The sequence below is a fragment of the Osmerus mordax genome, chromosome 21 (assembly GCF_038355195.1).
Source record: "Osmerus mordax isolate fOsmMor3 chromosome 21, fOsmMor3.pri, whole genome shotgun sequence".
In the NCBI taxonomy this organism is placed as follows: Eukaryota; Metazoa; Chordata; class Actinopteri; order Osmeriformes; family Osmeridae; genus Osmerus; species Osmerus mordax.
The window spans coordinates 13,134,620-13,146,282 of record NC_090070.1 but is presented as its reverse complement, the minus strand read 5'-3'; the positions used below and the strand labels follow the sequence as shown (position 1 = coordinate 13,146,282).

Below are 11,663 nucleotides of genomic sequence, written 5' to 3'. Positions count from 1 at the left end.
ATACACAAAAGGCTTTTGTCGTCACGGTGACATGGAGGGCTGTCGCTCAGAAGCGTCAGAGGACGAGGAGCAGGAGCGTGTTGATCTGTCAGGGGACCGACCTGGATGTGGTCAGACCACATCATCTCCCACTGAAACACCAACAACGGTTTCCTGCCTGCTTGGTGTTTTGCCTCCACAACCAAAGTTGGTCAAATATGAGAATGTGAGTGCGTGCTCAAGTGCTAAATTTAGGGAGAGACATAGAGGGGAGGCAGAGAGAGGGGGGGAGAGAGAGGGAGAGAGAGAGAGAGAGAGAGAGAGAGAGAGGGGGGGGGGGGGGAGAGGGGGAGAAAGGTGGAGAGAGAGGGGGAGAGAGAGGAGAGAGGGGGAGAGGGAGAGAGGGGAGGAGAGAGAGGAGAGAGGGGGAGAAAGGGGGAGAGGGAGAGAGAGAGGGAGAAGGGGGGGAGAGGGGGAGAGAGAGAGGGGGAGAGAGAGGGAGAGGGAGGGAGGGGGAGAGAGGGGAGAGAGAGATACAGAGAAAGGAAAAGTAAAGAAAGGTAGGGGGGGAAAGAGGGAGTGACGGAGAATTCTTAACAGGTATTGAATTACAGTCACCTACTTTGTAGAAAGCTGAATCATCACCCTTTGGCAACATTTTCCAGAGTATTCCACAGTAACACACAGACTTATGGGTTACCACATTGAGGGATGGCCTACCGGACATGTGTGTGTTTGTCTGTGTGTGTGTGTGTGTGTGTAGTGTGGCGTGCGTGTGTGTGGTCCTGTGTGTCTGTAGAGGTACCACTCCACTTAACAGCTTAATCACATGAAGACAGAATATAGAGAAAAACAACATAGGAAAATTGTGTGTGTGTGTGTGTGAAGGGGGGAGATGTTACTGAGTGTGTGTGTGTGTGTGTGTGTGAAGGGGGGAGATGTTACTGAGTGTGTGAGTGTGTGTGTGTGTGTGTCTGTGTGTGTGTCTGTGTGTGTGTTACTGAAGGACCTTTGGGAAAGTAGCTCTCAAGACATTTCCACAGAGAGAAGGAATCTGGGTAGTCTTTAATCTGAGGACTATCCTGATGATGGATGAACACACACACACAAATGTATATATATATGTAAACAGACCCCTTTCTGTCTCTGCAACAACCACAGGACTGAGGACCCAAATGAAACGACTCACAGACAGGATCAGAGTTGACGTAGTAACAGTACTGTTAAGTACACAAAACATCAGTCCAAGAATAAGTTGGACCCTGGGCCCTGGACCCAGTGCCGGCCCTAGCACATTTGGTGCCCTAGGCAAGATTTGTGCTCCCGAGCGCAAATCGGGGCGCCGCCCCCCAACCACAACATGGTCACATGACTTGGCGCGGTTGGCGCCCCCTGTTGGTAGTGCGGGCGGTTAATTAATGGATGCACTTGGGAAATTGTCGCCCCTCTCTTCATGCCTATGTCGCCTATAGGAAGGACCGGCCCTGCATGGACCCAGGATCCAGGGTCCAGGGTCCAGAGCAGGGCTCCAAGTCCAGGGAATCAAAACTTTATAGAATCCACAAAGCAATAGCTAGCATGAAACATACAAGTGTGCTTGTGTGTATGTGTGTATATGAGTGTGTATATGAGTGTATGTGAGTGTGTATGTGTGTATATGAGTGTGTATATGAGTGTATGTGTGTATGTGTGCTTGTGTGTATAGTCACGGTTGTTGCCGTCCACACAGTCTTGCTCTGATCCAGCCGTGACACAGTATAATCACATGATCACACATGATACTGCAGTTCACTGGAGGCCATTTTGTCTCAAGCTCCATCCAGTCAAATGGGAAACCATCAAGCGGAAACTATGGAACCATCCAGGTGGTAACTGTGGCAACCGACTGGGCGTGCGCCTTCCTTTGACCTTTCACTTCCTGGGAAAACTTCTCTCACCTGATTGGTTCCTTCCTGTTCTGTATATAATAACTCTGACTAATGGAGTGCCGGTGTGTACTCTTAGCTGTGCTGGGACTCTAATGTAAACTAGTAGCATGCATTAGTGACTGTGTGTTTGTGTGTTTGTGTGTGTGTGTGCGTGTGGACGTTGATCTATTGCAGCTAATGGACTCTGATATAAACAGCAGTTTCAAAATGACGTGTAAGGAAGTGTTACACACACACACATACAGATGCACACGCAAATCACACACATACATGCACACACACATTTACTATATGAGATGTTCATTCAACTTTGCAATCCTTCAATCCCTTTAATCTCCCCTCTCCTCCCCCTCCTCCCTCGTCCCCTCCCCCCTCGTCCCCTCCCCCTCCTCCTCCCCCTCCTCCCCCCTCCTCCCCTCCCCTCCCCTCCCCCCTCCTCCCCTCCCACCTCCTCCCCTCCCCCTCTGTGAAGTGAGGGGGGCGGGGGGAGGAGAAAGAGTGCAGATGTTTCCTCTCCTCCGTTAGAAGATTGAAGATGTGTGCGTCTGCGTGTGTACATGTGTGAGTGTAAATGTGTGTGTGCGTGTGTTTTGTTTGTGCGTGTGTTTCTGTAAAGCAAGGGTATTTACCTGATTGGAAATACGTGACTAAGTACACATATTAATATACATGCATGACGACAGATGAGACCCAGTTTATTATCAATTTAAATCCCTCATTTGACCTGGCAACAGGGCAACTACACTATATGATTGGTTCTGTGGTCAGTGTATAGCTTCTGAGTCTCCATGGGAACGATCTCATCTTGCAGTAGAGTTGGAAAGGCGGAGTTTCACATGCGTGTCATCAGTGTGGGACGCCATGATGGGTCAGGCTGTGGAGGGGGGAGGGAGGGTCAGAGAGAGAGACAATGGGAAAGAGACAGGGACAGCAAGAGAGAGAGAGAGAGAGAGAGAACGAGAGAGAGAGAGAGAGAGAGAGAGAGAGAGAGAGAGAGAGAGAGAGAGAGAGAGAGAGAGAGAGAGAGAGAGAGAGATGATCTCACCTTTCACTGTGACCCTGGCCAAGGCCTCACTGGAGCCCACATGATTGCTGGCCAAACATTTGTAGCTCCCGCTGTCAGTCATCTGCACCTGGCCAATCAGGAGCTTGCCGTCCTGGGTTGTCTCCGCTCCCTGGGGTAGTGCAGCCCCGCCTACCCGGGTCCAGAGGAACGTGATTGGGTGAGTGCCGTGGGCGAGGCACTGGATGCGCAGGGCGTCGCCTGGGCGGAGTTGCAGCTGGTCAGGAAGACAGGTGGTGTAGGGAGGGGCTGGAGGGCACACAGGGTGTGGGTTTATGTGTGTGGGGGGGTCCTCATTGCACGCACACACACACACAAACACAGGTACACTACTCACAGTCCACCTCCATCTGTGTGTATGCCTGGCTGGTGCCGTGTGTGTTGGTGGCGTTGCAGATGTACTGTCCTGAGTCCTGGCGCCCCACGCTGGTCAGAGTCAGAACTCCACCCTCCACCCTGTGTCTCCACGGCAACGGGGCCCGCAGCTTGGACCAGGTGATGACAGGGGGGGGGGATCCTGGCAGATAGCAGACATAATGTACATTATCCTGACTAGAATACATGATCCTGACTCGAATATACGTGATCCTGACTCGAATATACATGATCCTGACTCGAATATACGTGATCCTGACTCGAATATACATGATCCTGACTCGAATATACATGATCCTGACTAGAATATACATGATCCTGACTAGAATATGCATTATCAGGCGTGATAGCATGACTAAGATACATTAGATTACCCCGGGCACGACACTCCATGGTGATGGTCCGACCCTCCACAGCTGTGATCTCTGCTTTAGTTACGGACGCCACCGGTGCCATGGAAACGCCCTGGCCTCCATCGACGACGACCTCGACCTTGGCCTCGGCGACGCCCTCGCTGTTCCTTGCCTGGCACATGTACACGCCAGAGTCCTCTGGACGAGCCGCCGCCACCTGCAGCACGGTGTGTTACCGTGGTTACTGTGGTGTGTGTGTGGTGTGAGTGTACACAGTATTCAGTTGGCTGAGCGGTGAGGGAGTCGGGCTAGTAATTAGAAGGTTGCCAGTTCGATTCCCGGTCATGCCAACTGACGTTGTGTCCTTGGGCAAGGCACTTCACCCTACTTGCCTCAGGGGAATGTCCCTGTACTTACTGTAAGTCGCTCTGGATAAGAGCGTCCGCTAAATGACTAAATGTAATGTAAATGTAAATGTATGCGTGTGTGTGTGGTGTGTGTGTACAGCATGCGTGTGTTACTGTAATGTGTGTGTGTTGATTGTGTGTGTTAGAGAGTGAGTGTGTATGTATGTATTTGGAATGCCAGTGTGTGTGTACATACATGCGTGTGTGTGTGTGCATGCATGTGCGTAATGAATGTGTCTAACCTGCAGCGTTCTGGTGTCATCGGTTGCTGTGGTAACAAGCTGATGGGTGGAACCCTGGTGTTGCCAGGTGACGGAGGGGCGTGGCCTACCTGTGGCACGGCACTCCAGAGATACAGGTTCACCCAGTCGGACACGCAGGGGCCCTGCCGGGGTCACCCGCACCTTAGGAGACACTGGGGAGCCATGCGGACACACACACACGTACATACACACACTTACAAATCTGAAAATGCGAAAAACACACTCATACACACAAACACACATCATTCTCCCTCCCCCCCTCTCCCTCTCTCCCTCCCCCTCTCCCCCTCTCCCCCCCTCCTCCCTCCTTACTTCTGATGGTCAGAGTAGCTGTTGCCGTGCTCCGCCCCGACGGGCTGGTTGCTATGCAACGGTACTGGCCTTGGTTAGCAGACCGAACCCCGGCCACGGTCAGTACAGAACCATCTGGACCGATCTTCACGTTGTCTAGGACAGACCAGATCAAACTGGTTAGAACTGGGCTGGGTACATGTATCTATGTGTGTGCGTGTATCTGTGTGTGTGTGTGTGTTTGTGTGTGTGTATCTGTGAGTGTGTATCTGTGTGTATCTGTGTGTGTGTGTGTATCTGTGTGTGTGTATCTGTGTATCTGTGTGTATCTGTGTGTGTGTGTGTGTGTGTGTGTGTGTGTGTGTGTGTGTGTGTGTGTAAGTGTGTAAGTGTGTGTGTGTGTTCTACTTGGAAGCGGCTGGTTGTTGGTTCTCCTCCACTCCAGGTGGACGGGCTGCGTCCCACTGACCACCTGGCAGCGGAGACTGGCTGTCCCCCCCTGCAGGGCCCACAACACCCTGGGCTCCAGGGACAGGACCGGGGCCTGGGCCCCCACTGGGGGAGGGGAGGGGGGAAGGGGGAAGGGGGAGGAGGAACAGGACACCGATAGACACTCAAATAATTGATATACATTAACTCACACACAAACTCAGTGAACTTTTGATCGGGTCTAGGAAAGAAAAAAATAGTGCAAACAATGCCACCCCAAGGCAAACAGCCAATCACCATCAAACAAAGATATGACAAAACCAATCAGCAGCGAACATTGATGACACAACTGATCTAAAACAAACAAGATAGCCTTAGACTCCATTTTGATGAATCAGCAATACTAAACTCAAGTATTGAGTTTGCAAAAAAATATTTCACTTACATTAAAATAAACCAATGAACAAAAAAAACATTGAAAAACGTTTGTTTTCAACCCAGTCATCAAATCACAAAGATAGTCTTAGATACAATGATCTCTAACTAACAAAGCTAAGATGAGTGTTACAAGTCTATTCTGTTCAATTCTAGGTACAGCTCAGCGGTAAGACCATTCACCTGCAGTTCCAAATCCCCCCTTCCCAAAATGTAGCTTTTTATAAAAGCCTTTTTTTAATAAAACACATTCTTATTATTGTGTTCTGCTGTGCACCCAAAGCCCCAGGTGGAGTCCAGGTGCAGCGTTACCTGTGCAGAGCAGGCAGATGATCAGCAGAGCTGTCCTCAAACCATCCATGACGCCAACAACACTGACCTGATTCTTTCTCTCTCTGTTTCTATCACTCCCTCTCTCACTCACTCCCTCCCTCCTACCTCCCCCTCCCCCTCTCCTCTTTCTCTCACCTGTGAACCCTATCTCTACTAGCCAGTCTGTAGACACCCGCCCTCTCTATCTCCTCCCCTCACTCACACTCTCTTCTATCTCCTCCCCTCACTCACACACTCTCCTCTATCTCCTCCCCTCACTCACACTCTCCTCTCTATCTCCTCCCCTCACTCACACTCTCCTCTCTATCTCCTCCCCTCACTCACACTCTCCTCTCTATCTCCTCCCCTCACTCACACTCTCCTCTCTATCTCCTCCCCTCACTCACACTCTCCTCTCTTCTGCTCTGCTTTAATTTCTCCTTTTTCTATCAGTATTTCTCTCTCTCCTGCTTAAACTCTCTTTCTCTCCCTCTCTCTCTCTCTCCCTCTCTCTCTCTCTCTCTCTCTTTCTTTCTGTTCCTTTTGCTCAGGTTTTCTCCTCTGTGTTCTCTCTGTTTTCTCTCTCATCTCTTCTTTCTTTCTGCCAGCAGTCACACAGAACACCCTTGTGGTAAAACATTGACAATGAGCAAGACAAGGTCCTGAAAAGTTGTCAAATGACAATCTTTGTACTTGCTTACAAACTGTGGACACTTAGATATACAGTATAGGGATATGAGATGTGTATTATTTCACATTCCAAATTTTTGGGGAAAGTATTTCAACACATATTAGCATAACCTTATCAGTGTCACCATAATAACAAAACCTTTTGTCAAAAACTTTCTGTCTTTTAATGACACACACAAGAGAGAAACTTTATCAGTGTCAACAACGTAACAAAGTTTTTCGTCTGAAATTTCAGTTGGTAATTCATGAGGACACACATAGGAGAGAAACCTTATCAGTGTCAACACTGTCAATACAGTTGTGTTCAAAATTGTCATTTGGCTCATAATATGAGGAAACACAGGACCCACCTGTTCTGAAGTAATCTGCTTTAGAAGACCGTTTTCGGATTGGATTGTGGTTTGAAAATGGGTTGTTCAAAAGAAAACAAGGGATCGTGAATTCGGATGAGTTCATGTCCAGTCTGGGGTTTAATCTGGCACAACCTTCGGATTCTCCTGGTGAACAAGGGTGGAGTGAGTGTGGATTTCAGGAACGAGACCGAAAAAAACTTCACAGTTTTTTTTTGTTTTTTTTTGAAAACATGGCTCATTTTGTAAAGAAAATAAAAATCATTTTTAAGGCACTGCTGGTCAAGTCACGTGATTCATCGTCACATTCGGAGCTGCCTCTAGCGGAGTGCCGCCATGTTTGTCTGCAGCTGTGTTTCTGGCGAGGAGAACCAGGAGCTAATAGCCAACGTTGTTGTGCAAAGTATAATTTCTCCACAGCCAACATGTCTAAACTAAATGTGCTTAGAGAATTTATCAGGGATATATTAGCAATGGCAGCTTTGGAGATTTTCGGAGTCGTTGAAAAAACGCTTGCTGAGTACAACGAAGAAATCTTTCGCTCCGAGGAGGAAAGGAAGCGGCTACAACGGCTGTTAGACGTTGTTACTCAACCTAAAATCAAGCTACTCCGAACAGGTTTGATATGTTATAATCTGCGGTGTCAAAGACAGAGTAATCGCTTTAGTGTTGCTTTCTGACCAGAGTTAGTGTTTATAATGAAATATTTGCAAAGAGTTATCTAAGCCAAATGCATTAGCCTACTTATTCTTGGAAGCACATCGTGAAAGAAAGAACGTTTTCTGTTTCGTAAACAACAGGATCTCATAAATTCATGGGGTGTCCTGTAAACAAAGTAGGCTACTTTGCAGGAGTGACCTCCGTTTTGGTAACCTTGCCCGACAGCTGGATTGGCGAGAATACTACCACTCGAGAATCCATGTGGCCAAATTCCAAGCAATTTGTTTATTCTCAAACCACAGTGGTTGGGACCAATCAGCGTTTTATGAGGAACGATTGGCAGCGTGGGTTGAAGTTAGCCTGCGACAGATGGCGATAGACAGATGGTTCATCCAATCACCAGTATTTTGGCACTGCCAAGTGCCTGTCCTTTCCAAACTGTTCCCAAGGATATACAACTTGAATATAAACTTGATTCTCACTGTTGATGTCCATCTGGAGGAAAGAGAACATGTTTAACATACAAACCATGCCAGATTCTACAGATAGACCTACATTGTTTAATTTCAACTGGTCCAAAAGAATTTTGTAGCCAGACATATTAGACTGCCATTTATTTTGGCATGACTGAACTGTTTTAGTGACAAAATGATAACTGACCAACCAAACTGTCCCTACAGCGGCTACATCTAACTGTTGTCTTGCCTCTCCTTCCCCCAGAAGTGCAGCAGCTCTCTCTCCCGGAGCCCCCACAGATTAAAGAGGAACAGGAGCTGTGGACCAGTCAGGAGGAAGAGCAGCTCCAAGGACTGCAGTCTGAAACTACAGACTCCATATTCACCCAGGAATCAGAGTTTTCAAATTTGAAAATGTCCAAATTACATATGATGAGAGAATTTTTCAGTGAGAGATTATCAACAGCAGTTACTGAAATTTTTGGATCCATTGAAATAACTTTTGCTGAGTACAAAGAAGAAATCTCTTGTTCCAAGGAGGAGAGGAAGCGGCGGTTGATGAACGTTGTTACTCAACCAAAGATAAAGTTATACAAAACAGGTTTGATATTCATACATTCATGGTATAATCTGCTGTGTGTAGAATCGTTATGTCATGTAGGAGGAGGGAAGCTAGATTGGAAAGGTGTGGTTGGTGCTGTTGCATCATGACATGGTCCACAGCGTTATATTTCATTATAATTTTAGTCGACAGTCTTCCTTGTTGACAACGTTAGTCATCCTATCGAGTGACGGTGGAGGGATTGTCAGGAGCATGTTTCTCTTCAGAGGGTTTTAGCTGTCAGTTCTCCAGAAGATGGTGCACATTCAATGAAATAATACAACTAATAGAAGGTGGTCTATCAACCAGACTGTCCTTTACGAAGGCTACATCTGTTTTCTTGCCTCTCCTGTCACTTGTACCACACTAAAGGTCGAGCTCTCAACTAGTATAAAGTATTTGTGTCTATGTAGTGTAATATGGTAAGTCCGGTTTTGTCTTAATTAATTGGTCATGTTTTTCTACCAAACATAGAGGTTTTGTTGAGTGAGTTGAGTAACAGATGAATGAAGATTACTATTTTTTTCCTTTCTCTTCTGTCTCCCAGAAGTGCAGCAGCTCTCTCTCCTGGAGCCCCCACAGATTAAAGAGGAACAGGAGCTGTGGACCAGTCAGGAGGAAGAGCAGCTCCAAGGACTGCAGTCTGAAACTACAGACTTCACTTCTCTCAGTGTGGAACATGACTGTGATCAGGAGGGCTCCTCTGAATGTTCACATGTTGACCAGACTGTTAAAGTGGAGAACAGAGAAGGAGGAGACTCTCTACCCATCAACAAAACTGAGGAGCAAATCAAAGCAGAGCCTCATGTACAAGACTATGCAGCACCAGAACCAGGCAGTGACTCTCAGCCCCTCTCTGTTGTAGCTCCAGACTGTCCTGCAGCTCAGAGTTTGGAGGAACATGGAGGAGTGCTGCCCTTGCGAGAGACGATCAATTCAACAATAACACAAGTACATTCAGCTGTGCCAGGTGGAAAGATGCCACAGGCAAGTCCCACAGGAGTAAAAGTACATCAGTGTCAAGAATGTAGTAAGACATTTAGTCTTGAGTCAAATCTTCTTAATCATATGAAGACACACACAGGACAGAAACCATGTCAGTGTCAAGAATGTAACAAAACATTTAGTCGTAAGTCACATTTGGTTGCGCATATGAGGATACACACAGGAGATAAACCTTATCAGTGTCAACAGTGTAGCAAACTCTTTACTTTTAAGACTAATCTTGTTGAACACATGAGGACACACACAGGAGAAAAACCTTATCAGTGTCCACATTGTAGCAAATGTTTTGCTCAAAAGGGTGGTCTGATTGAACACATAAGGACACACACAGGAGAGAAACCATTTCAGTGTCAAGAATGTAACAACACTTTCAGCCGCAAAGATAGTTTGGTTGCGCATATGAGAACACATACAGGAGTGAAACCGTATCAATGTCAGGAATGTAGCAAACTCTTTACATACAAGGTAAACCTGGTTCAACACTTGAGGACACACACAGGGGAAAAACCTTATCAGTGTCAACAATGTACCAAAGTCTTTGCTCAAAATGGTAGTCTGGTTAAACATATGAGGACTCACACAGGAGAGAAACCATTTCAGTGTCAAGAATGTAACAGCGCTTTTAGTCATAAAGCTACTTTGGTTGATCATATGAGGACTCACACAGGAGAGAAACCATATCAGTGTCTAGCATGTAACAAAAGATTTAGCCAGAACAATCAATTGGTGTCTCATATAAGAACACATACGGGGGAGAAACCGTATCAGTGTCAACAGTGCAGCAAACAGTTTGCTCATAAGAGTCGTCTGGATGGACACATGAGGACACACTCAGGAGAGAAGTCTTAACAGTGTCAACAATATTACACTTGGTCGTGAATTTAATTTGTCAGTGCACATGACACAGTGTGAAGAATGGAACAAGACTTTAGTTAACTTGTCCTTGTTAGTTTGAGAGCAATGGCTGTAAGTTGTTTTTATTCTTCACATATCAAATGCTAATGAGTATTTTAGTTGTGTACGATTCATAAACATAGAATACTTTAAAGATACATTTAAGTCTCTCGTTGTGAACATAGTTAGCATATATGTAGCATCATAGCTTAATGCTTTTACTTGTTTCATAGCCAGTTTGATATTATAGACAGCAGCATGTTGGTTATGGTAAACCTGCAGTTAGTAGGCTTAATCACTATTTATTTTTCACTGTTTTTTTACACTGATTCATTTATAGATTCACATGCTTCTTGCTGGACAACTTTTTTAATGCTCATTATCTTATTAGAACTAGTAGGCTTGTCTTATAGTATAATGGTGCAGCTATTTTTATCAAACAGTCAACAATCAATCAGGTCTATTCCATGTAAATGCAAGTGTACATGTGCATATCTGACACAAATAAATCAATTATTCATGAAAGAGTCTTGTGAGCATCCAACATGCTAGTGATGTTACCATAATTATGTTACTTATAAACCTTCTGTCATTTGTCAAAATAGCTTATATGGTACAGCATAAAACCATAGCTCACCTGCAGACAGCAGTGTTTGAATATAACATGCCAGATCCCACACAGAGAGGGCAGGCTGTAGAGGTGAGCTAGCCTGAAGACACACAGGGCAGGCTGTAGAGGTGAGCTAGCCTGAAGACACACAGGGCAGGCTGTAGAGGTGAGCTAGCCTGAAGACACACAGGGCAGGCTGTAGAGGTGAGCTAGCCTGAAGACACACAGGGCAGGCTGTAGAGGTGAGCTAGCCTGAAGACACACAGGGCAGGCTGTAGAGGTGAGCTAGCCTGAAGACACACAGGGCAGGCTGTAGAGGTGAGCTAGCCTGAAGACACACAGGGCAGGCTGTAGAGGTGAGCTAGCCTGAAGACACACAGGGCAGGCTGTAGAGGTGAGCTAGCCTGAAGACACACAGGGCAGGCTGTAGAGGTGAGCTAGCCTGAAGACACACAGGGCAGGCTGTAGAGGTGAGCTAGCCTGAAGACACACAGGGCAGGCTGTAGAGGTGAGCTAGCTTGAAGACACACAGGGCAGGCTGTAGAGGTGAGCTAGCCTGAAGA

General features: G+C 46.6%; 2 protein-coding genes across 3 annotated transcripts; one reads left to right on the top strand and one right to left on the bottom strand.

The window, feature by feature from the left end:
* Positions 1-2,586: 2,586 nt before the first annotated feature.
* LOC136965091 (basement membrane-specific heparan sulfate proteoglycan core protein-like) lies at positions 2,587-8,288 on the bottom strand. 2 transcript variants are annotated; one of them, XM_067259091.1, is made up of 9 exons: positions 8,196-8,288; positions 6,876-8,030; positions 5,068-5,214; positions 4,681-4,815; positions 4,348-4,520; positions 3,720-3,915; positions 3,308-3,487; positions 2,953-3,219; positions 2,587-2,781 (listed from the first exon to the last, which is right to left on the bottom strand). In XM_067259091.1, exons 2-9 carry the CDS (start codon positions 6,979-6,981, stop codon positions 2,777-2,779), a joined length of 1,209 nt encoding a protein of 402 aa, XP_067115192.1. In that variant the 5' UTR covers positions 6,982-8,030; positions 8,196-8,288; the 3' UTR covers positions 2,587-2,776. The 2 variants fall into 2 exon arrangements, with proteins under 2 accessions (XP_067115192.1, XP_067115193.1); XM_067259092.1 differs by lacking the exons at positions 6,876-8,030; positions 8,196-8,288 and adding an exon at positions 5,836-5,898.
* Positions 7,262-10,986, top strand: LOC136965071 (zinc finger protein 436-like). Its single transcript, XM_067259065.1, has 3 exons — positions 7,262-7,493; positions 8,256-8,591; positions 9,139-10,986. The coding sequence occupies exons 1-3, from the start codon at positions 7,301-7,303 to the stop codon at positions 10,443-10,445; spliced, it is 1,836 nt and encodes a 611-aa protein (XP_067115166.1). The 5' UTR covers positions 7,262-7,300; the 3' UTR covers positions 10,446-10,986.
* The last annotated feature ends 677 nt before the right edge of the window (positions 10,987-11,663 follow it).